Source organism: Saccostrea cucullata, unplaced genomic scaffold, assembly GCF_032062105.1.
Source record: "Saccostrea cucullata isolate Sc308-1 unplaced genomic scaffold, CSIRO_AGI_Scuc_v1 ctg1145, whole genome shotgun sequence".
Taxonomy (NCBI): Eukaryota; Metazoa; Mollusca; class Bivalvia; order Ostreida; family Ostreidae; genus Saccostrea; species Saccostrea cuccullata.
Window position 1 is genome coordinate 40,888 of NW_026919948.1, and position 26,318 is coordinate 67,205.

The window sequence follows — 26,318 nt, forward strand, 5'->3', positions numbered from 1 at the left end:
CATGTAAAGCTTTAACTAATAGGTCGATCAAAGAACTTACGAAATGATGACTTTATATGACACTGTAAATTGATATTCTTGTTTATCCAACTTGCATATTTACTCCATATATTTCATTTATGTTAAAACTTAACTGGCAGACCAAGGCAACATAGCAGCTCAGTTTGTTTCCAAAATTCATAACAAAAGACATGTTAAGTGTAAAAATCTTGTCATTTATTTAAATGACGAAAAATTAAATCCATTTATAAAAACAATTACCAAAGAATTTGGCTGGGAGACATAACAGAATCCTGGAAAGCTTGACCAGATATGCAATTCAATAAATGATTACAAATCAGTGGTCTCACAGCCGCAATATTGTTACAACATACAGATGTGATAATGCGGTAAAATACAACATCAAATTGATTGGAAACAAAAGTGGTACATAAAAAGCGCCTCAGGACACACAAATAAAAATTATGTGGTTAATTAAATAAATGTGGTGGATGGAGTGGAGGTGGTGGTTGCTTTTTTGTTCACAAAAATTTCGCGGCAGCACTCCGAGTAAACAAGAAGTATATAAATAGGAAGCCTTGCGCGGCAATCTGATTGGCTGAAAACAGCTAAGGCCTTGACAAAATTTATGGACGCGGTAAAACTGGGTCACTGGAAGAACCGGGTTTACAAATTAAAGGTTTTGTAAAATTACAAAAAGATAAACACTTGACATCCACAAAAATACATACATGAAATTTTTAACATAAATCGCTTTATTTGAAAATAAACCTTATTTGATTCTCCTTTTTCACATGAAATTCTAGTGCTTGTGGAAGATGAATCTTTCAAATTTCTAGTTTTAAAAAAGAAAAGAGAAAAAGAGTTTGTACGTACCGGTATGTGTCCATATTAAGGTTTGTGATTTCGAATTCTCTATTGATTGCAAGTGCTTATTTTCAGAATCCATGGATTAATAATTTCTTTTTTTAACTCCTGATCAGTACATGAACTTTTTTCACATTAAAAATAATGTTGTAAAAAATAAAATAAATGATTTTATGCGCTGATATATCATTTTGCTTTTCAAAAGTGTGAATTACGTCTGAATATAATATGCACAAACAAAATAATTTTTCTCTTGTACTAGGTGTTACCTTACTTTCCATATCAACTTCACCTGAAGTGAAGGTAAAATTTCGAAGTGACACGAGCCTTTTCCTAAGCTGCAATTATTCATTTGATCACGGAGAACGTATATCAGATAGAGAGATTAAATGGCAAAAACAAATAAACAATAGTTTCGTAGATGTTGCCGTGTTTTCTCCTCCTGGCGGACAAGAACCCTATATTCATAAAATGGCTACTGCTCTTGCAAATAGAACGACACTTATCACATCAAATACTAGTGTGTCCTCCAGTGCCACGATGATAATACACGATGTCGTCTGCAGTGACGAAGGATTGTACCGTTGTTGGATAGAGTATTTTGTCGTTGTCGACTCTACAGATGAACAGAAGAAAAGCTCATCTGCAGTTACTTTCGAGGGTAATTTTGCCAATAATATTTAGATAAACAAAATGCTATTGAATTGTATGAAATGACATTAATGCATGAAGTTACAGGATACAAAGCAACTTGTAGTTAAAACATACTTATATCCTCTGAGTACCCCCGTACTTAAAGTTGTTACAGTATGATCGACGTATGCCTCATTCATTTATTGACAACACTATATCTTTAACAATTGAGTGTCGAGTTGTGTCTCAACACGGGTAGACTCTCCCCCCCCCCTCTCTCTCTCTCTTATATTAGTCGGACTATAACATTTATAATTTTAGAATATGCTTTAGTACAGTATTATACTTCGTAAGGTTTTTTTTTCTTTTGAATTCATTTTTACTGGCGATTAAGCTATATTCTTCTCTAATCTAACTAGCTGAAGCTAAAAAACCAGTAGATTTTGTTTTGGAACATCAGGATCAGTTGGAGGAGAATCAGTCCATACATCTTATTTGTGCTGCTGATGTTGGAAGTCCGGCGGGAAACATCAAGATCTGGAAAGTTCCAGAGAAAACAAATATTCCAGAAATCGTGTTCACTTCACAATTACTGAACAATAAAACAAAGAATTGTACCACTTTTCTAAACGTAAATCCAGAATACAAAGTTTCCAGAAAGGACAACGGGATAAAATTTCTTTGTTCCTCACAAAATAGTCTTACACAGGACCCAGGACCAGAGAGATACTCACAAAGAATCTCGGTGCTTTGTAAGTGTACTCTTCTCTTTAAAAATTGTTCATCATATTGTTCATTTTTTATCAACTTTAATATTTTCTATTTATTCTTTTTTTTTTTACTATCAACTTTTTTAGTTCCACCAACAAATTTGCCGAAAAAAAAATATAATACACTATTTTAAGATTTTAACGAAAATGTGGGTGTCGTGGCTTATGGTATTTATTATTTTTCAAATTGAACTATTTTGAAGATGGACCGGGAACTTCAACACTTACACTTGTACCATTCAAAGACATATACTATATCGGTGATGATTTAAAACTGGAATGTTTTTCTGACAGTAATCCACCCCCAATATACAGCTGGACATTTCAATCTACCAACAATAGTGAAGATACAAAATATAATATCAGTTATAGGTCTTCGTTAATTCTTAACAACCTTCAGATCAACAATTCTGGAAATTATACTTGCTCTGCTTTCAATACGTTTAATGGGAAGAATTTTAACGTTACATCTGTAGTATCTATATCTGTCAGAAATCCAGATATACAAGCTCCATTGACGTGCGACTCCAACCCTTGCCAAATCGGTGAACTTTGTAAGGAAAAGGATGGGCAGGCAGTCTGCGGCTTCAATATGTGGAAAGCCGTATCGTTCATTTTCATACCACTTACAGTAGTGTTTGCTTCATCAGTTGCCTTCCTTTTCATTAAAATCAGAGCAAACCAACAGCTCTTGTTTGGAGTCAACAAAAAGAACACACGGTAAATGCATGTACTCTTACGAAAATACACTGTATGTGCTTTGAAAAGTTCTTATATTCTTTTAATGAAAAGGTTTAATAGAGAAATAATTAAAACTTATCGGTAATGCTTTATAAAACCTTTTTTATTTAAGTGCTTTTAGGTATTGTGTAATTTTTTTTTTATACAATCTATAATTTTAACTTTAAATTGCGTCATATTTATCTTAGTCTTCCGTCCTCTCCGACCAAAGGGAAAGAGAACGATAAAGACACCGGTCAACAGGACGGAAATGAACTGTATGCTGTAGTACTGCATTAAATGAAAGTAACTGTTTATAAATATAGGAATATTTCTATTTTATCTATAACTATAACTTACGGTCTACTGATTGGCGAAAATGCAATGCAGAGTTTCAAACACTGGATTAAACACTTTGTGAAATATTACAAAGAAATTGCATGTTATTAATAAAGATAACTATTTGGTTCAGATTGTCGTTGATAAACAAGAAAATGAAAAATTAGGACTTATCATTAATGTACATGTAATTTTCTTTTCTTTTTCTTGAAAACATGGGAGAATTTTGATGTACAGAAAATTCAAGAAACATTTTCTGCAATAACTGACAAACTTTATGTTCGAAAAAGGGGGACAACTCCGATACTTCGTGCCTTGGAGAGATATCCGAAAGGAGAAAGAAATAAATACAAAGATCTCCACATAGTGACCTGGATAATGAAAACCTTAGACACATTTATAAAAAATTAAAATTACTATTGCATAGGGTCGGTTAACTTCCTTATGATAAACGGTATAGTATTAAGGGAAATAAACTAAAAGATATCACTAGGCATTTTACCAAATGATGTATTTGTAAAGTAGTTAGTTATCCAGGGGTCCGGTTTACAAAAGAACTTACTACTTAGACCAAAAACTTCAGCAAAATTTTTCTACATATCGTTTTAAAAAAATAAAACAATTTTTATTTAAGGAGGTTCTATGCTGAGATTTTAGGCAGATGTTGGTCTGGACCTTTATTTCTAAAATTCTGAATCATTTTTAAGCTTTTACATTAAATACGAATTCTACATTGCAAATTGAACTATATTCAATGAAAAAAATTATCAAATTCCATTCATGTAGGATTAAACAAAACCAAATTTAATGTAATAAATCATATACCCCCACTTTTGATATTCTTTTATGAATATTTAATATAAATTTGACCTATTTGTTTAAATTCAGCAAAAGTTTAGGACTTTAAGAAATTTTTTTTTTTTTTTTTTTTTTTGCTTATTTAATTTTCAATGCCTGAAATTCACGTTTTGTGAGTGCAGAAAGGTCAATAATTGATTATACGAAGAAATTTGTCGAAGATGTTATTTTTGATTAAGACACAAATTTCAGTGCAAAAGGGTCATTTTAAATGTACTGTAGCGCCAAAATAAGCATACTGACCCCCCATTTTTTTATTTGAATTAAAGCCAAGTGTGTAGAAACTAAAAATGTACTTGACAAAAAAGGAGCCAACCTCGTTATTCGTTGATGTAAATTAGAAAATTCCTAAAAATAAATTTTGGTCTAAGCCATAAAGTCTTTCCTAAAGCGAGCCCCTAGAGCATCGTACATAAGCAGTTGGCACTGGTATTGGGTAGTTAGCAGTTCGAAGCACTGGTCAGTAGTTTTAAATAAGCATATAGTTGGCAGTACTAGTGGTATTATGCAGCAAGGAGTTGGCAGTGGTAATCAACAGTTAACCGTAGGCAATGTTTGTCAAATGAGCAGTTGATAGAAGTTGTCAACAGTTGAGAAGCAAAAGTCAGTGGTTGTCGGCATTTAAAAGTTGACAATAGTAGTTAGCAGAAGTATTTAATTAGCAGCTGGTAGCTATGCAGCCGTGAAGTTTGTTTTCTCTTTCAAAATGAGAATACAAATATAGTTTTCAGTTATAAAAAAAACAAGGAGCAAGGACCCGATAAACACTTTAACAACAGTCTCGTTTAAAGTCGTCATTTCGTAAGTTCTATGCTCGATACAATGATCTTGTCAGCAAATACGATCTATCATTGAGACAAATGCTGACTGACGTTTTTCATACTAATTGTTAGTTCATTATTTATACACTGAATTGACAATCGACTTTACCGTTATTTCCCGATCAGGACAAGGAGCAGACGGCGGGAGTGACCAATCAGCAGGGGATGCTCATTCCTCCATGGCACCTGATCCTATCTCTGATGTTTAAGAGGCCCGTGTTTGCTCTGCTCCTTTTTTGTATTGTTTTATGGACTTTGATATTGAATACTGTTCGTTATCTCCATATCCTTCCTTTAATTACTTTGTAATATTAACATTCTTAATGTTCGCAAAAACATTTGAAGTAAATTCATTTATAAATATTCAAAACTAGATACACGTATTTCATTCGTTCTTACAAACTTTTTTTTTTCTTTTTCTTGTGTTTATATTTTTCATATCAAGAATAAATTAGTTTAAAAATCTGATTTAAATTTTATCATTTAAAAGAATTACTTTATTCCAGATATGATGTTGCTTGGACTTGATTTGAAAACGCGTGAAATTCATGAACACCAATGAATCTCCTGCACCACGGATCTTTGCGCACGAGTTCTGCGCAAATTGCGAGTTTTTGGAAGAGAAAGAAAAGACTTGAGTCTGTTTAGGTGTTATAATTACCTTAATTTAAAGAGGAACTGATACTCACACTAACATTTTATGCAAGTTAAATGCATTTTGTTTCCATATTTGTATTTTGTTAAACAATAAAATGTTTTCTTTGGTAGGTAGTACAGGAATTAATGTTGCAGCTGTTGCTGAAAAAATACATACCCCGCGTAAGCTGATAAACGGGATTTTTCAATAACCAGTTTTTCCTGAATCAGGAAATCTGTATACAAGTACAGAGCAGTTCAATATTATCTATTTCTTCCTCCTGAAATATCATTTTTAAGCGATTTCGATCTCAAATGAACTCTAAAGGGAACCATACAAATTTACACAAGTGGAGGATAATCGTTTGAAATGTTGGAATTGCTGAAATTTGTGGATTTTTAAAAATACTTGTATAATGTTTCCAGTTAAACAATTAAGTTCTGACTGCAGTTCTAGTTCTTTTATTCATGGCCGTGTCATTGAAATAGGTCCGTGTATGTGACCTATCGGACATTAATTAGCAAAATGAAAATTTGAGACCAAAAAATACCAGGAATGGGGGGGGGGGGGGAATCAATTTTGGCTCAATTTTTTTTTCTTTCATAAGCAAAATTTCAATGACACTCTGAACAAATTACAGTAAATTCCTGATGAACATTAAACTATTATGAAACTGGATATTTTATCTTAGTGACACGTCAATCCTGATTTTAGATTTTTTGTATTCCGAAATATTGTCTATCATGTAAAATTTTAGTCCCTTAAAAAGTAAACTCAACTGTTTTCAAATGTTGCTTAATCTGGCTATGGAACAGTGGTGTCGGGTTTGGAAAGGTCTTTACTGTATAAGCTTATTTCTAACAAAGGACAATTTAATGACCATGACCCCTGTGCTTTATGAGTCATATTACTTTTCAGAGTGCAGAAAAAGGACATATTTAAAACAATCACTTTATTGCAATTTTTTTGGAAAACTACACATTCACATACACTTAACATTAAACAAATATAAACAAAATGACATCCCTGAATGGCAATTAGTTTTTTTCAATTTAGTTCAAGGTCATGAGATCAAAAATGGTGGTACCTAAAAAATTACGGGCCCAAAAACAATAGGTAAACTGTCTCCTATTCTTCTATAATATTCTATAATCATGTGTATGTACAGTACATATTAGATGTAAAGCATTTAAAAGTTTACAATTAATGAATATTCTCTGAAAAAAAATTCAAGTGAATATCACTCTTGAATCTTCGTCAGAGTTCTGATAAAGTGTCACTCCAAACAAAACTTCCCTTACATTTGTGTGACACTGGGTAAGCGATATATTCTCATTTAATTGACACAAAAACAATACAACGTATCATTTCTAACTGCTTGAGTAAAAAAAGACCTAACATTTCCTCTTCCTTGAAAAGTTAAATAATGTATCATTTCTGTGACTGACATTTTCTAAAAATACAGATGTTTATTATATACCTAATGCGTATCACTCAATTTTACTGTAGATTTAACGCAATCACGTGACGTTGTGATCCGACTCTCCGGATCACCACACTGCGGTTTTCTGAATCCATATCAACACTCTCTGAAACTGATGAAGTACTACGCAGAAACTATTTGTTTACTATTTTTCTTTATTTTTACCTTAATTTATTTCACTGTATCATTTAAATTAAAAAAAAAAACAAATGTAGATGTCATGGCATCTATTTGTGAATCATGGATGGGACAGTCATGCTGGGAGATATATTTTTTTTTTCAAATGGAATCTTTATTTTGAAGATGGGCCTGGGACGCTAGTAATAACACTTTTACCATTCAAAGAAATGTACTATAAGGGTGACGATCTAAAACTGATGGTAATCCGTCCCCAGAATACGGCTGGACATATTTGTCTACCAACAGTAGTGAAGATACAAAATATGATATCAGTAGCAGGTCTTCGTTGATTCTTAACAACCTTCAGACAAACAGTTCTGAAAAATATATTTGCTCTGTTTTCAACACGTTCAATGGAAAGACTTTAACGTTACATCTATGGTATCTATATCTGTCAAAAATCCAGAAATACAAAGTACTGCTCCACTGACGTGCGACTCCAACCCTTGCCAAATCGGGGAAATTTGTAAGGAAAAGGATGGGCAGGCAGTCTGTGGCTTCAATACGTGGAAAGCCGTATCGTTCATTTTCATACCACTCACAGTATTGTTTGCTTCATCATTTGCCTTCCTTTTCATTAAAATCCGAGCAAACCAACAGTTCAACAAGGAGAACACACGGTAAATGCGTTCATTTTACAAAAACACAAGTGCTTTGAACAGTTCTTATTTTTGGTGTTTTCAGAAATATTTTTAGGATATCTATAATTTATATTCTTTTAATGAATCAGTAAAATAGAAAACTGATATTTTACAAAACCTTTTTTTTTATTTAATTGCTTTTAGGTATTGTGTAATTTTTTTTATACATTCTATAATTTTAACTTTAAATTGCATGCTATTTTCTTCTTAGTCTTCCGTCCTCTCCGACCAAAGGGAAAGAGAACGATAAAGACACCAGTCAACAGGACGGAAATGAACTGTATGCTGTAGTACTGCATTAAATGAAAGTAACTGTTTATAAATATAGGAATATTTCTATTTTATCTATAACTTATAACTTACGGTCTACTGATTGGCGAAAATTCAATGCAGAGTTTCAAACATTGGATTAAACACTTTATGAAATATTACAAAGAAATTGCATGTTATTAATAAAGATAACTATTTGGTTCAGATTGTCGTTGATAAACAAGTAAATGGAAAATCAATTACCATTGAATATACATGTAATTTTCTTTTTCTCGAATACGTCGAATAATTTTAATATACGGTAAATACAAAAAAGGGGAGAAAGCAATTTTTAAAGAAAAATTTTAATGCAAAAGTTTACAAACTTTATGTTTGAAAAAGGGGGACAACTCCGACACTACGTTCCTGAGATAGATATCCGAAAGGAGAAATAAATACTAATAAATAGTAAATACAAAGATCTCTGTATAGTAACCTGGATAATGAAAACCTTAGACACATTTATTCATAATCAAAATTACTGTTGCATAGGATCTGATAATGGGATGGTTTTAAAGGAAACTAGAGGTACTGTGAGCAATGAGCTCACTAAATGATACCCCCGCCACCCACATGAATATAATGGCAGTGTCCATGTTTTGCAATGGGAAACCCAAAATATGTGTTGTATCAAAATGTAAAATAGGAGGTCACAATGGCAATATGTAATAAAGATTCTGTGAAAGTTTCATCAAATTTCAATCAGTGGTATGAGAGGAGTTGCGGATAAGAGATGGGTACCCCAAAGCGTAACAGACGTAAGGACGGACGTATGGATATAACGATTACTATATACCCTCCCGCTTCTCAAGTGGGGGTATGATAAACTTAAAGATGTCACTAGGCATTTTACCAAGTGATGTATTTCTAAAGTAGCTAGTTATCCACGAGTCCGGTTTACAAAAGAACGTATTACTTAGACTAAAAACTTCAACTGATTGTAAAATTTTGCAAAAATTATTCTTTCTGTTTATAATTGCTTTAAAATTAAAAGAATTTTTCTTCATATCTTTTTAAAAAGTTAAAACTATTTTTTTATTTAATACAAATTCAAAAGTTATTAGAAGGAATAAATTTTTATCTTTGTCGTAAGTTCTTTTCTAAAACGGGTCCCAGGACATAAGCAGTTGGCATTAGTACTGTTATTGGTTAGTAAGCAGTTGGTAGTAAGGATTTGCCAATGGTAATCAGCAGTTAACAGTAGGCAATGATCGTCAAATGAGCAGTTGATAGAAGTTGTCAACAGTCAACTAGCAAAAGGCAGTGGTTGTCGGCAGTTAAAAGTTGACAATGGTAGTCAGGTAGTTAGCAGAAGAATTTAGTACAGTTTTCTGTTAATCTTGCACTTTCAGTAAGGCGTTGCATTCTCGACGTTACAAAATTAGCGTCTGAAATTTACACAGCCTTTCATTCGCTGTTGAAATATACATCCCGTCATATGTCAACGAGTGTATCAATGATCCAATGACAGCATTTTGTACGGCATAGAAGTAGGGCTTAACTCGTCTCATCATTGTCAACAACAATTTCAAGTTGCTATTGTTATTACCAATGAGAATCTATTCGCCATTTTAAGAGACCTTAATTACGTAGCGTCGAGAATGCCACGACTTACTGATAGTCCAAGGATGAAAGAGAACAGAACTAATTAACAATTGGTAGTTATGCAGCAGTTGGCAGTGGTTGTAAGCAGTTTGACAATGGTAAGCAGCTGTTGTCATTGTCAGTCAGCATGTAACAGTTGGCAGTGGATGTAATCAATTTGTATTTGTAGTCCTTGATATTCAGCAGTTAGCAGTTGTCACTGGTAGCCAGCAGTTAGTCGGCAGTTTGCACTATAAGTCAGCAGTTGGCAGTTGTTTTAAGCAGTTTGCACTTGTAGTTAGCAGTTTGCACTTGTAGTCAGCAGTTTGCACTTGTAGATAGCAGTTTGCACTTGTAGTCAGCAGTTTACAGTTGACACTTACAGTCAGCAGTTGACAGTGGTAAAAAGCATTTCGCAGTTGGCGGTGTTAGTCAGCATTGAGCAGTTGGCAGTGATTGTAAGCAGTTTGTACTCGTAGTTAGCAGGTGGCAGTAATTGTCTCGAGTTCGCTGTAGGCAATAGTTGTCAGTAGTTGATAGTGGTAGTCAGCAGTAAGCAGCTTACTGTCGTTTATGAAATTCCATACCGGTATTACGAGATAAGTTATAGTTTAATATAATCTAAATAGCTTTCAGAGAAATAGAAAGACAATTTAAAACAAACACTTTTGAAATAATTATTTCATACTAAGATATGTTTTTCTCCGTGATACATGATGTAAAATCTACGTACTATGCTACAATTTGCAAAAATTTTCTAAAGCAGGCAAAATAGACAAATTTCAAGCACACGTTACATTTAATGAAACTTCTTCTATTTTCAAAATAAGAGTATAAATATAAAGTTTTCAGTTATAAAAAAAAAAAAACATGGAGCAAGGACCCAATAAAAACTTTAAGTACTTTGTAATATTTTAGTAACATTCTTAGTGTTCGCAAAAAAATATTTAAAGTCATTTATAAATATTTAATTTATTTCTTACGTTCTCACACACATTTTTTTCTTATGTATATACAATGTACATGTATTTTCATATCATGAATAAATTAGTTGGAAATCTGATATAAAATTTATTATTTGAAAAGTACTTAATTGCAGATATGATGTTGCTTGGACCTGATTGGAAAACCAATGAATCCCCTGTGCCACGGGATCGTTTGCGCATGAGTTGTGTGCAAATTGGGAGTTTCGGGAAGAGAAAGAAAAGGCTTGAATTCTTCTGACGAAGACCTGTAAATTAACATGTACATGAATTTCTGTCGTTATAATTAGTTTTGCCTAAATATCATAATTGACCTAAAAAAAATGTTGGTAGCAGACCTGTAGCGGGAGTCTGTTTAGGTGTTATAATTATCGTAATTCAAAGAGAAACTGTTACTTACACTAACATTTTTATGCAAATTTAATGTTGTTCTTCGTTTCCAAGTTTGTATTTTGTTGAACAATAAAATGCTTCCTTTGCTTGTTAGTAAGGAAAAAATTAATGTTGCAGCTGTTGCAGAAAATATACATAACTCGCGTAAGGGATAAACGGGATTTTTCAAAAGCCTGTTTTTCCCTGTCAGAATCAGGAAATCTATATACAAGTACAGAGCAGTTCAATGTTATCTATTTCTTCCTCCTGAAATACCATTTTTAAGCGATTTCGATCTAAAATGAACTTTAAAAGGAACCATACAAATTTACACAAGTGGAGGATAATCGTTTGAAATGTTGGAATTGCTGATATTTGTGGATTTTAAAAAATACTTGTATAATGTTTCCAGTTACACAATTAAGTTCTGACTGTAGTTCTAGTTCTTTTATTCATGGCCGTGTCATTAAAATAGGTCCCTGTATGTAACCTATCGGACATTAATCATCAAATTGAAACAAGGACAAAAATATACCATGTTGAAAATTTGAGACCAAAAATATCAGGAATGGGAGGGGAAAACAATTTTGGCTCAATTTTTTTTTTCTCTCATAAGCAAAAATTCAATGGCACTCTTTAACAAATTACAGTAAATTCCTGATGAACATTAAAATCTTCACTCTACCATCGGCTCATACATTCACCTCTGTCAATGGCTCGCGTATATCACAGTGATAAACACGAGAAAAAGTGCGTTTGTTTTAATTCATCATAATTCAATCTATATGTTTATGTCTGACTTTTCAGATAGATATTTACTAAATTAATCCAGAACTATTAATTTAATTTGAAACAATCCTGCAAATATTACTTTTTCTACGTTACGTCAAAAATCTTGACGTGAGCCCATTGCAGGTGTCTGAGAGAGGAACGAACGACAACTCTGCATAGGAGATTGTAAAATCTTATGAAACTGGGGCCTATTTCACAAACGTTTCCTAAGATATGTCGTAAGACATAACTTAAGATATGCCTAAGTTATAACTTAGGAAGTTCCTAAGATTTGTCACAGCTGTTTCACGAAACAATCTTATCTTAATTTTTTCCTAAGTCATTTCTTAAGTTGTGCCTTTATTAAGGACTAATGGAATAACTTCTCCGCTCTATCTACAACTCTCAGTACGATAGTATGGGTTATATTTTCAGCTTCAAAAAGGGAGGGGTGGGAGGATTGGGGATTACCCCCACTTTCAAAGGACTTGGACGGAAGTATGTGTTAACTTTGCGAAGTTTGCTGCTACATGTAGAACTAAGCATTCACAGACAGACCCTTTCAAACCCTCTTCCCTTCAGGGCACACGATATTTGTATTTTTTTATACATCGTTATACTTGATATACGTTTACTTTTTTCGCTCTTTATAAGGTATCTACTTGTAAATGAAATTCAAAAATGATTGCTTCGTAGCGAACACATGTGAGGGCATTTTTTAAAAAAATCTTTTATTAATGACTACTTCACGTCAGTTGTTCGCATTGTGTTTTTGCTTTCTCATATACATGTATATAAAACAAGAATGCCATGCCAGAAAAAAATCCCAATTTGCGACCACAGAAATGACAGATATGAAAATACTAGGAAAAATTTAAAAAAAAAAAGAAAGGAAATCTGTTGAAATCTCATGCATATCTATACATTGTATTAAGCGGAGAGGAAAACTGGTTGTAATCTCATGGCCGTAGGAACTGGAGAAGCACGGGAAAGGGGAAGGGGGGGGGTAATAATAATTTTACCGATGTATAGAATGCAATAGAAAACAAAACTGCCATTTGCTTGTGTCCCCTCAATAATAACATCCTAGAGAAGATTAGATGCAACCATTCTTGGGAGAAACATCTACACATCCGGAGCTTATATAGTTAAAAATTGGGGGTTCATCAAGAATCATGTACTTATAGAAAGTGAACAAGTGTTTCCATTTACTAGTATCTAAAATATCATTTTTTAAAATTCTAATTTAATATCGATTAAAATACTAGTCATATATAAGTAAATAAACATGTAGATAAAAACATAATGTATACATGCATGTATAATAAATTAATAATGGATCAGATCATGAGCTTTTTTTTTTTGTTTTCAAATGCGTGCTCTTCAAATGATGAGGAATTATTCCAGTATGTGTATACCATCTGTTTCGCCAGCTCCAGTGTTGCGAATGGACATTTTTATATACCTTGGAATTATTTTGACACTTGTTTGTCAATTATTGAAATCCGAGTAATTCCATGCAAAGTAAAGCAGTTTTAACATGGAGAGAACACAATCATCCAGATCATTGGATTTTCTCTCTCCAAACACATTCTCTCTCTCCATAAGAAACCATGGATATGCAGCCGCAATATTTAGTTTCTTCCTAAGTCATCGATTTACCTGTCCTAAAGTTATGACATAACTTAGGAATATCCTAAGATAAGACGAGGTTAGTGAAACGGATAAGTAATGAACTTAGGAAAAAGTTCTTTCCTAAGATATAACTTAGTCCTAAGTAGGCTTTGTGAAACGGGCCCCTGGATATTTTATCTTAGTGAAACGTCAATCCTGATTTTGGGTTTTGTGTATTCCGAAATATTGTCTATCATGTAAAATTTTAGTCCCTTAAAAAAATAAACTCAACTGTTTTCAAATGTTGCTTGATCTGGCTATGGAACAGTGGTGTCGGGTTTGGACAGGTCTTTACTGTATACGCTCTTTTCTAACTCAAGGACAATTTAATTACCATGACCCCATGTGCTTTATGAGTCATATTACTTTTCAGTGTACAGAAAAAAGGTCACATTTAAAACAATCACTTTATTGCATTTTTTTTTTGGAAAAATTACACATTCACATACACTAAACATTGAACAAATATGAACAAAACGACATCCTTGATTGGCAATTAGTATTTTATCAATTTAGTTCAAGGTCATGAGGTCAAAAATGGTGGTACCTAAAGAAAGGAGATAGACCAAAAATTATGCCCTTTAATCTTCAATTACGGCCCAAAAACAATAAACTGTCTTCTATTCTTCTATATTATTCTATAATCATGTGTGTACGTACAGTACATATTAGGTGTAAAGCATTTAAAAGTTTACAAGTAATGAATATTCTCTGAAAAAAATTCATGTGAATATCACTCTTGAACCTTCATCAGAGTTCTGATAAAGTGTCACTCCGAACAAAGCTTCCCTTACATTTGTGTGACACTGGGTAAGTAATATATTCTCATTTAAATGATACAAAAGCAATACAATGTATCAGGTCTAACTGCTTGAGTAAAATAAGACCTAACATTTCCTCTTCATTGAAAAGTTAAATAATGTATCATTTCTGTGACTTTGACATTTTCTAAAAATACAGATGTACATGTATATCAGGAAAGAAAATTTGGAAGTGACTGAAATCAAAGGAGGCTTCCAAATAAAACTTTTTGGCTGTGGTATACAAATAAACATGATCCTTCATTTATCATTAAAAAATCCATCTTTCTGTACAAGAAAGTAATGCTATCAATTTGTCTTTAACATTATTATACATGTATATGGAATATACAATAGATGTTATAAGACTAATGCCCATATAAAGAAAAGACCTAAATGATATTTTTCTTCCTAACTTCAATAAAAATCAATAACATAAACAACAGAGAAGAAAACAAATAAGATCTATCTAGCACCAAAAAATATGAATATAAACTTTAAAAATGAATGAGAGAACAAAATTTGGTATGAACAAGTCATATCACAATTTCTGCAGTATTATAATATTTGCTATCTCAGTTTAAATTATGCTTTTGCGTCTATCAATAACAAACACAACATAAACAGACTAAACATAGAAAACAATGACTCTGGATGGAATGTGTGACTAGGAGATGAGACAGTCTATGGTTCTGCAGTTCTGGCCGTGTTGTCCTCTGTCACCTCAGAACTTTTGTCTACTCCATTCTCTGTTATAGCTTTGTCTGAAAAAAGTTTAAAATGGAATAGTCATTGTTTTAGGTCACTACACAGGAATATAATGTTTTTACCAGTTTTAAAAACTTACATTTCTAAATTCTGCATGGAAATAATAATTACAATAAAGGAAAACCACACATATGTAAGGTTTAATTGACTTGATTTATTTTTGTAAAAAGATTAAAGCTACAATCTTCTCATAGACTGTTGGTAAATTATGTTGATTTCTTTTTAAATGATAATCTTTTCTTAAATATTTGTACACACATGTTTAAAATCATTTCTGAGTTGTAATTTCTTTACTTTCCTCACCCTGTTCTCCTTGTTGACTTTCTGTTTTCTGTCGTTGTTCCTTCAGTATCTGTTCCTGTCTTTCTTTTTCCTTCTCTTCATCTTTTTTCTTTTCCTCTAACTTTTTGTACTCCTCTATTAAAAGATTCAATTTAAACTCACATTTAACACTTACCACTTAATATATTACAATCATGACAATGGCTGTTAAAAACAGCAATCATTATCCAAATCTATATATCTCAATTCAGAACATCAAAAGTTTGATGGAAAATCCCATCGTAGCTGTAAATTAACTAACAGACAATGAGGACTGAATATGGAATAAAAATCTTATATCATTTACCCCCCCCCCCCTTATAAGGGTGAAAAGCTGATGCTACATACAATATACTTTAGGACACTAGGAGTTTATAAAGACTTTACCTGCTAACTTCTTGCAGAACTTTTTATGTGTGCTCCAATGTAACTTTTGGCATTGTTGATTGCAGTAACATACCTAGGGGAAAAATCAATGCTCATGTACATTAAAAATAAATCAAAAGAAACCCATACTAATAATCGTTCTCTAATTTACACATGAAAATGTTTTAATATGGAAATTTGATTGAGAAAGATTTACATATATTTCATTTCACAATGGGAAAAAAATTCCTCAAACCTTTAAAAAAATTCAACTTCACAAGAAAAGCGTATTATAAACTCTACTTGTTTAAATGAGTAGTGCCTAGTTGACAACTTACCATTTTACAGGCTGAGCACTTTTTCTCAGCTCTGAGGCTGCCACACGTACTACAAACATCATCCTGATCCATAAACTTTTGTCCATTAATCCCCTGACACAAAACGTACAACGCTGTAGGGTGATCTCCCTGTCAAAGAACATGAGACCATGATTCTTAAAAGTTAAAAGAAGAATACTGTGAAACAACTATTATTCCTGAACATTTAATTTAACATTTGTCAGTTTGAAACCTACCCCCGTGATGACTAATTTTATCATCTGAGGACATAAAAATACAATTAAGTTTGTAGAGAATAATATCTGCAAGTACGAGAAGGCTATAAAACTCACTGACATTTTCCAGAAGAGAATAAAAGTTAGTTTATAATATTTACATAACCCTAAAAGTTTAAATAACTTTTTAAAGTGAAATATTTGGAACAGATTTTCGTTGCGTAACTCACAATTTGTGTGTTGGCTAAATTCCGAACCATTTGCTGTAGAAGCTCAGACTCTGCATAAGGAAACTCCCGTAAGACTTGTCGCAGAAATTTCTCCTGATATTCTGGAAAACCATCGCTTTCTCTTCCTCTTATTAACCTTTTAAAAAATCAAAGATTTACAGTGAAATACATTTATTATCCATCACTTATGTGCTGACGAACTTAATGGTATCTTAGTAGTCCTCAATTATCAAAGCAGCTTAAGTAGATTAAGCCTCTTTAGATGAACCTGAACAACATGTAAATCAATACAGATCTGATAATACCATGTCAGCCTTTGTGTTTGTGTTCAATAAAAGTGATGCAAAAGATTATATATAATGCTCTAGACTACATATTAACAGCACTCTGCATGCTTATTTACTGAAAGTATATATTACAGATTTAATCTCATGAAAATAATATAAAAATTACCAGTAAATAATTTGGCAAAAGAACAAACTCAAAAGTAAATCTGTGAAACCTGCAATTTTTAAGAGAAAGACTTACGATTTGATGAAACTGTCAATATTTCCTTTCTCTTTGTACATTTTCCCGGCTGTTTTAAAAAGCACTGAATAATAATGAGTCTTCATGGCAAAGATATCATTGGTGTCTCTAGCTTTCATGCTCCGTTCACATAAAATTTCAAATACTCTGACAATTCCTTGATAGGCATCAAGAAGTCCAGGATGGTCTTGAAGATACATACATAACTGAAATACAATATACATTTTGTTTTTTATTATATTTACTTATGATAAAAAAATTGTGTATATATCCTCCATGTAATAAGGTCATTACAGTGACTACCTTTTATCATAAACAAACCTAACAATCTAGTAAAACTGCACAAAATAAGGTTTTTGTGAATAAAATTATTTACAAAACACATAAAACTGAAACATTATGACACAAATCATTTACTGTGTGTGCTTGAGTTACTGTATGTGGTTCTTTAATAAATCTAAGTGTGCGGATAACAATGAATGGCCAAGTATGTCTGATTCCATGCACGACACAAAATAAATTTAAGTGTGCGGATAGCAACGGCCTAGTACCTAAAATCTGACACAAGGTAAAGACAGTGTAAGTCTAAGTGTGCAGATAACAATGGACTTGCACCTCGGATTTGAAACTGTCACACAAGATACATGTACTATACCTTGACTGGGTGAAGATCTGGCATGTTTATCATTTTACAGAGAGCTGGGGCCAACTCAGGGGGAAGTTTGGGTTCTTTCTCCAAACCTGTTCAAAATATTTCTCAACCTCAGTCTAAGGATTTTCAATCAAGATACAAGTATGAGAGAACTTCTTTTTATTTCCCAAATTTTTTTTTTTTTTCAAAAAAGTGTTCATTTCAAATGTAGTTATGGAATATGCTTTCAAAGGAAAACAATAGCACTTAAATACAAGGCATTTATATTCTTTATCAATGAATAAGAATAAATCAAGCATGCAATCTTCTGTTTTAACTTTGTCATGTTCTTTTTAATTCTGAGAACTAGAAGCTAAATAATGTCCAGGTACCTTGTGGTTTGGTGAAATACAAGAGTTGTTCCTTTGGGAAAAAGTTATTGATGACTGATACACACTGATGCTGACCTGAGTTATAGAAAAACATTTCATCTTTAATTCACTTTTCTGATGTTTTTATCTTTTAAACAATTATCTCCCTTCAACAATGAAAAGCAGACTCTCATCCCTTAAGGCCATATCCTTTAAAAATTGTTTGTTTGGAATTGCCGCCTGGGGGGTTTCAGACCCAGGAGGGAGGGAGGGATTTTTTTTTGATTTTCAAAAAAATATATAATTGAAGCATCTAATAATTTACAAATATTTATTAAAAGTCAAAAAGCATCTCTTATTTTAAATTTTTTTAAGGAGGTGGTGATTAACCACAAATTAACCACCACTTAATTTTTTTTTCCTTTTGTCTATCATTTGGCAAAGAAAAATTTAAAATTTTTGTCATATGATTTTCTAAAAAAAATATATATTACCCCCTTAAACAATAAATGGTATTTTAAAGCATTTCTCTTTGAAATTTAGCCCTTTGTTAAGACAACCCTTACAAACAGTGTGAATCACACAAAATTTCTTAAATGCTTAAGAATTGTTGGGATGTTTTGTGGAAAAGCTGGAGGGGGTGCTTGGTATGTTCTTAAGTGTTTGCCATGAATCAATTTTAAAATTACATTTCAAAGACTTGTCATACTGACAGACAAAATTTTTTCTTTAGTATTTGGGATGAAACATTTCTTATGCATGTAATTTTTAACTGGGATCTGTCAGAACGATCATTTTTATTTCAACATGACGGACTTAACCTATCAACAGCTGATCAAGTTCAATGTGCAATCTATTACAATAACTCGTTCCAGGTATTGGTGTATCATTCCATTTAATTTTTTATTCACCTTTTATTTTTATGGAGATGCATAAAATGTTCTGCTCTTCCACGCTTGAATGTTTTCACATACACTGATCCTACCTGGTCTGACATTTTGGCGGCTTTCATTTTGTCAAATTGCCACCTATAATCGCTCTATCATAATTACTATGAAGAAAGCGTTTAATTGACCTGTGTTGTTAAATTAATGTGAGCTCAAACCCGACTTTAAGGTAGGTCCGTACTTTCAGAATTTTCTGTCAAACTCTTTATTTTTTGATTTGAAAATCTTGAATAAGTCATAATCTAACTTAAACACCGATAAAAAACATATCTTTGCAGGTTAATTTTCATGCAACATGTCTCGGAGTATATACCTCTAAAAATGCAACAGCAAAAATTCAACATATAGAAGTGTAACATCATATTTTTACTTAGCTATGTACCAAATCACATCCAATTATTGTTAAAACTTTGGAAAATAATAAATATTCATTTGTCAAGAAAATTTGTGAAAATTTCTATTTGAAAACACTAAAAAAATTATGTTGATTCTGTCAAAATCTTTCAGAGAAAAAACTCAAAATATCTTTATTTTAAATATTTCTCAAAATCTTATATGTTTATATGCTATTTTTTCTTCACAGTTATTTAGAATTATATCTTAGGTTAGCAAAAAAACATACTTTATTATGGTTGACCAGAAAATTTTTACAAAACAGCCTTTTGAACACCTATACCCCCATTATCTATTTTTTCAATCGTTCTTTGCAAAACGTATTAAAAAGTAAATTTAAAAAGATGATATAGGCTAAAAATTAAAGATAAATAGATCTCAAGTTAGTTTGTTTAGAAAAAAATTAAAAAGCTTTAGGTCCATAAAGGCAATTAAGAATTCTCTGTCTGTGTATGTACTAAATTACATATAGATCCTATGGACAGAGTGCAAAGTGGTTATTCCTATAAATAATGTACATTAAATGCTTTGTGTGCACAATGACACTATAATAAACAAATATATACTTGCTAAATTATTTTTAATCATCCAAAAAGATTTTTTTTCAATAGAGAAGGATAATCAAAATTTTATATTAGTGTGTAAAATTAAAACCGGATCCGTAAAAGTGTAGACCTGCCTTAAAAAGCTATTTTGACGAACAAAGTAACAGGTAATAAACAAAGTAAGATGATAAAAACGGTAAAAAAAATATTTGCAATATTTTACCAATAAAATTATTTGAGCTGGGGGGTATTTAAATGAGGCGGGCGGCAATTCCAAACAAACTATAATTTTATTTTGGCCTAATATAGATGTTCTCTTACCAACAAAAGCTGCCATCTGTGCCGCAGTGCGACCAACAGAGTTAACATGATCAACTTTTGCACCAGCTTCTAGAATGAGTCGAGTCACTTCAGCGTTTCCTATAAATAAAAATCACATTCATTAATATTCATCAATCATTTTTTTTAATCTATACATGCATTTTAATAATACGTAGAATGTTCAATGAATTTTACACAAAGGTTCAAGCATAATAACTTTGCCATATGTTCTTGAAAACTAGGGAAAAAATTTAATCACTTTATTCATTTTTTTTCTTTTTGAATCATACCTGATAAAGCCGCAAACATCAAAGTTGAGTAGGAGTTTTCATGTTTATCTGAGTTAACGTTTGCTCCATTAGCTAAGAAGAGTTCCACCATTTCCTTACGTCCCCTGAAGGCTGCATGTTGTAGTGGGGTCATCCCAGTCTATAATCAAACATAATACAAATCCTCAAAATAATAAACAAAGCACATGTTGTAGTGGGGTCATCCCAGTCTATAATCAAACATAATACAAATCCTCAAAATAATTAGCATAGCACATTTACCAACATTTCTTAATAAAAGAATACATGTATAATAAAGATGCACGCAAGTCCCTTACTGGTTGATCATTACTTAGTCAGAACAATGGTAATCAGTTTAAAGCCCCAAAAAATTAATCAATAGTTTTTAAAACACATCTGCATCAGGTCATAAACTGTCAAATTCATCTCAATGACACTTTGAGAAAGGGAATAGCTGATATTTCTATTTTTCTTATTTTGAAAAGAAAATCGAGTTTTTCCCCTTTTCAGATAGGAAAAAGTTATGAAGTGCATCATACCCTGCATGTCTATTCCTTCTTTTTTTAACAGACACTGTAAAATAACTAATAGTTTAAACTTAATTCTGAGGAAGGTGTCAATGCAAAATAAATTCAACTTGTGTGATAACTTGTCTGACAAATTTTTGATGCCTCCGTTATCTTATGCCTGTAAAATGATTTTTTTTTCTTGAATATAACTATCACTAATTTGCACATAGAAAGCAATCCATGAAAATTTACCGCCCAAAATAAGTCCAAAGTATTGAGAATTTGCAATAAAAAATTGTAGAGCAAATACAATAATCCTTTATTTAAGAATATTAAATAAAATATATCTACCTCGTCTGTAAAGTCCACTCGAACATCTGGATCTTTCAAAAGTGTCCTGACTTCATCAACATTGCCTATCAATAAACATGCAACATTCTGATGAAACAATTCACAACTGTTTAGGTCTACTTTAATGAAAGACTGTACTTAAAATTTCTACTGGGAAGTTTTGGCAAGTTGCTCTCAGTGTTAGGATGTTTTACTTTGAAAAATTAACAAGACTCCATTGTATATTTCTTGCTTGAAAGAATTCAAATGCTGCAGTATAAGAAACTTTTAATTTATAGTATGTGAATAGTTTTAAACCGAGAAAAAAGTACCTGAAAACAGACCCAACACAAATCTCTTAAATAAGCTATAAAGTTAAAGTAGCCTATTCAAAATAGCTAAATAAACCTATTATTATAAATAGCTTTGTCATAATATCAAGTAGGGATGGGTAACGCCAAAAATTTTGTATCGTGATATATCAAGATTTTTTCCCACAATATCAGGATAATATCATGATATTTTTAAAAGCAGTTTTTACAATGCTAAGAAATATGCTAGAAAAACAAAATTTTACTTTCTTGAAATTTTTATGTATATAAAATCAATAATGTTTGGACAGTAAGATGCAGTTCTTTTCGACTTTTTACAACATTTTTTTATACTTTCTGTAATTGTAATTTGAAAGATTGAACAAATAAATGAATAATTTCTGGACTTTATAATATGTACCTAAAGAGCGGTATTTAGGTCTCCGTATCACAGTACGTATCACGCAACAAAAAATCGCTATATACCGGTATATTGATAAAATCGCACATCCCTAAGGCCTAGAAAAAAAATATGTTTGTTTCCGCTTTCGGGCTGAAAAAATATAGGGTAGGTAGGTAGGCAATTTTCTTTTTTTTTTTTATTTTTTTTTTTTTGCTTCTTTAATCAAAACGTGTATAGTAGTAATATTAATGAGTAATGACAAAAGAAATGGTGTTTTCAAGCATTTCTGTGAGTTAAAACTTATAATAGAAAGGTGATCCAAACTTCTTTCTGTCTTGAAAAGCTTGCAAAGTTGGAGACTTTAATTCCCTGGGTGAAATCTTGCACATCATGGGCCAAAAGCATTAAAAAAATATTTAGGGTCGGCACTATAAATTAGGGTCGGTCGGGAAAGCGGAAACAAACATATTTTTGTTCTAGGCCTAATATCAAGCTCAACAGACTAACATGTAAGAATATACAGAATTCGTTATGAAATCTGTACATACGTCAAGAAAATTTTTGTGTGAAACCTTCCCAGAATTCCTTTACTACCAGGATTCCATGGGTCAACTCCAGTATAAGGGTATGTAGTCCCTATGCGGAAGCTTTATATATAAAAGTAGTGATTCGGTTCTACTGTCGTCAGGTAACAGTTGACATTTAACCATTTCTACTGTCGACCGGGGACAGTTGACATTTAACCATTTCTACTGTCGACCGGGGACAGTTGACAGTTGACATTTAATCATTTCTACTGTCGACCGGGGACAGTTGACATTTGACATTTAACAATTTCTACTGTCGACTGGGGACGGTTGACAGTTGACATTTAATCATTTCTACTGTCGACCGAGGACAGTTGACAGTTGACATTTAACAATTTCTACTGTCAAACGGGGACAGTTGACATTTAACCATTTCTACTGTCGACCGGGGACAGTTGACAGTTGACATCTAATCATTTCTACTGTTGACCAGGGATATTTGGTTAGTTTCGCACACATAACTGTGATTAGGGTTAGTCCCGCATTTTTACCTGTGATCAGGGTTAGTCTCGCATTCACAAGTGTGATTAGGGTTAGTCTCGTATTAAAAGCTGTGATTAAGTTTAGTCTCGCATTAATAGCTGTGATTAGGGTTAGTCTCGCATTTATAGCTGTAATTAGGGTAAGTCTCGCATTTATAGCTGTAATTAGGGTAAGTCTCACATAAATAGCTGTGATAAGGGTTAGTTTCGCATTTATAGCTGTGATTAGGGTTAGTTTCGCATTTATAGGTGTGATTAGGGTTAGTGTCCCCAGTCAACAGTAGATCATATGGAAAGTGTCAACTGTCAACCGTCAACCTGTCTCTGGTCGACACTAGAACACAAGGAAAGTGTCAACTGTCAACCGTCAACCTGTCCCCGGTCGACACTAGAACACAAGGGAAGTGTCAACTGTCAACCGTCAACCTGTCCCTGGTCGACAGTAGATCATATGGAAAGTGTCAATTGTCAACCGTTGGCCTGTCCCTGGTCGACACTAGAACACAAGGGAAGTGTCAACTGTCAACCGTCGGCCTGTCCCTGGTCGACACTAGAACACAAGGGAAGTGTCAACTGTCAACCATCAACCTGTCTCTGGACGACACTAGAAAACAAGGAAAGTGTCAACTGTCAACTGTCAACCTGTCCCCGGTCGACACTAGGACAAAAGGGAAGTGTCAACTGTCAACCGTCGACCTGTCCCCGGTCGACACTAGAACACAAGGGAAGTGTCAACTGTCAACCTTCGACCTGTCTCTGGTCGACAGTAGATCATATGGAAAGTGTCAACTGTCAACCGTCGACCTGTCCCTGGTCGACACTAGAACACAAGGGAAGTGTCAACTGTCAACCGTCGACCTGTCCCCTGTCGACACTAGAACACAAGGGAAGTGTCAACTGTCAACGGTCGACCTGTCTCTGGTCGACACTAGAACAGAAGGGAAGTGTCAACCGTCGACCTGTCCCCGGTCGATAGTAAATTCATGTGTGGAAAGTAGAAAAAATAAACTCCGTAACATTACTACAATATACAATGATGTATGAATATGTTAATATTGTTTCAGTCAAAGTACTACTTTATCCTTATATTGGAGTTGAGCCTATTCCATACTATAATGGCGAATAAATCATTAACATAAAGCATAAGGCTTTTTAAAAAGGTTTGTAGAAATCTTAAAAGAGGCAAGAAAATACTCTACAACGACTTTTGTCAAACATTGCACTAAGTTTATAATTTCGACCAGACACTCAGCTGTCTGTAAGCTCCAACGAGCTCCTTTACGTCATGTGACGTCACAGCTAGTGGAGATATCCCATGCCACTTGATGTTTGAAGTGTCTGATCAATGTTTCAAGTGTGGTTTCGATGGTACAACTGTGCTTGCCTAAATGGTCACACCATAAAACATATTGAATTAGAACATTTATCAAACTATTCTGGATAGATTATTTTGTATATTGCTAATGGTTTCTCGACATACGACTTCTACACCAGATTGTGCTGCTCCTGCTCACAGGTACTTATGTCTTCATTCTTGGTTTATAAATATATATGTGATTGCTGATACGTAAAAAGAGTAATCTTTTTAAAAATTTAATAGGTAAGGCCATTCCAAGTTTTTTCTATGTTTAGCGTCCACGTGCGCCTTGGTTTTTGACACCCCATATGAGAAAAAACACACAACATCAGGAGTCCTGAAATTGATTAATTTAGTCGAAATTTTTGAATTTTGTCAATTTCTCCAAATAATTCTGTACAGTAAGTTATACTGGGTGTATTTTAAGCATTTAATCCCTTGTTTTTGCTAAAGAATAGATATTTCATCTATTAAAGCAGTTTAGTTAGATCACATCATTTAAAGGGTGTCACTTTTATGACTTTTAAGCCTGTGTTTTGTGTTTTGACTTGTGTGTTTTTTGCGAATAGGTAGGTAGGTTTTAGAAAGATCGGTGGACGCTAAACAGAGAAAAAACTTGGAATGGTCTAACATTAAGGACAGATGATACAAACAAATTTTTTCTTTGAAAAAGATTTAATATCATGTTGCAAGTTTAGAAAAGTGGATGGTTCTTAGAATTTTTTCTCCAAAGAACTGGAAAATGAAATAGACTTGTAAAATATTAGTAATATTTCAATGAAAAAACAAATATAGACAAATCACATTCAGTAAAGGTTTACAGGTGAAAATGAATTTCAGAATATGTTATCTTGGCGCTAAAAGTGTAATATAAACCCTAGAAAAATATACCAAGCCGGGTGAATTTTAAGAGGAAGATCAAAATGACAAAAAATTAGCAATATTACATAGGCTGATTTTTACCATTTAGCTTTTCCTAATAAAATTCATCTGGCTTGGTACATTTTTCTTAAGTTTATATTACACTTTTAACACCATGTTAACATATTCTGAAAACTGTTTTCACCTGTAAACCTTTACTGAATGTAATTTGTCTATATTTGTTTTTTCATTGAAATATTACTAATATTTTCCAGTTCTTAGGAGAACAAATTCTAAGAACCATCCACATTTCTAAACCTGTGACATGATATTATATCTTTCTCAAAGACAAAATTTGTTTGCATCATCTGTCCTTAAACATGATAAACACACTTTATTGATATAACATCAAGACCAAGTAGCTGTGACTGTTACTTTAAAAAAAAAACAAAGATGTCTATGAAGCTCTTTCAACCTAGATAACCTGGAAAGCGTAGACAAAGTTTAAAAATCGCAAAAAATTAAAATGCATCACCATTTACAATGGCATCCAGCAGCTTTTGTTCGTTTTCTCGCACATTCTTTGATTTGGGGGTCGCCATCTTTTCTGATATAAATTCTGAAAAGGTTTACGTTGCTTTTCCGGACCATAAAAGAATGTTCCAGAATCATAAAAACAATAAATTGTTATATTAAAAGAATGGCTCTTATAAATATGTATATTATTGATAATATTCGTATAAATTTAAAGAGATATTGCCGATACACACTT

At 32.7% G+C, this 26,318-nt stretch overlaps 2 protein-coding genes across 3 annotated transcripts; one reads left to right on the forward strand and one right to left on the reverse strand.

Annotated features, from left to right (window-relative positions):
* Positions 1 to 1,095: 1,095 nt before the first annotated feature.
* LOC134240814 (carcinoembryonic antigen-related cell adhesion molecule 6-like) lies at positions 1,096 to 11,869 on the forward strand. The gene is made up of 5 exons (XM_062722893.1): positions 1,096 to 1,528; positions 1,920 to 2,252; positions 2,474 to 2,990; positions 8,161 to 8,229; positions 10,942 to 11,869. The coding sequence occupies exons 1-5, from the start codon at positions 1,096 to 1,098 to the stop codon at positions 10,961 to 10,963; spliced, it is 1,374 nt and encodes a 457-aa protein (XP_062578877.1). The 3' UTR covers positions 10,964 to 11,869.
* Positions 6,583 to 26,210, reverse strand: LOC134240834 (ankyrin repeat and MYND domain-containing protein 2-like). Of its 2 annotated transcripts, XR_009986532.1 has the most exons (13): positions 26,082 to 26,210; positions 21,567 to 21,631; positions 20,707 to 20,845; positions 20,417 to 20,515; positions 18,232 to 18,306; positions 17,864 to 17,949; positions 17,209 to 17,414; positions 16,681 to 16,816; positions 16,236 to 16,364; positions 15,919 to 15,991; positions 15,514 to 15,627; positions 14,190 to 15,206; positions 6,583 to 6,732 (listed from the first exon to the last, which is right to left on the reverse strand). XR_009986532.1 is itself a non-coding variant. In XM_062722910.1 (12 exons), exons 1-12 carry the CDS (start codon positions 26,146 to 26,148, stop codon positions 15,127 to 15,129), a joined length of 1,269 nt encoding a protein of 422 aa, XP_062578894.1. In that variant the 5' UTR covers positions 26,149 to 26,210; the 3' UTR covers positions 14,036 to 15,126. The 2 variants fall into 2 exon arrangements, 1 of the variants encoding a protein (XP_062578894.1); XM_062722910.1 differs by lacking the exon at positions 6,583 to 6,732 and having other exon boundaries at positions 14,036 to 15,206.
* Positions 26,211 to 26,318: the final 108 nt, after the last annotated feature.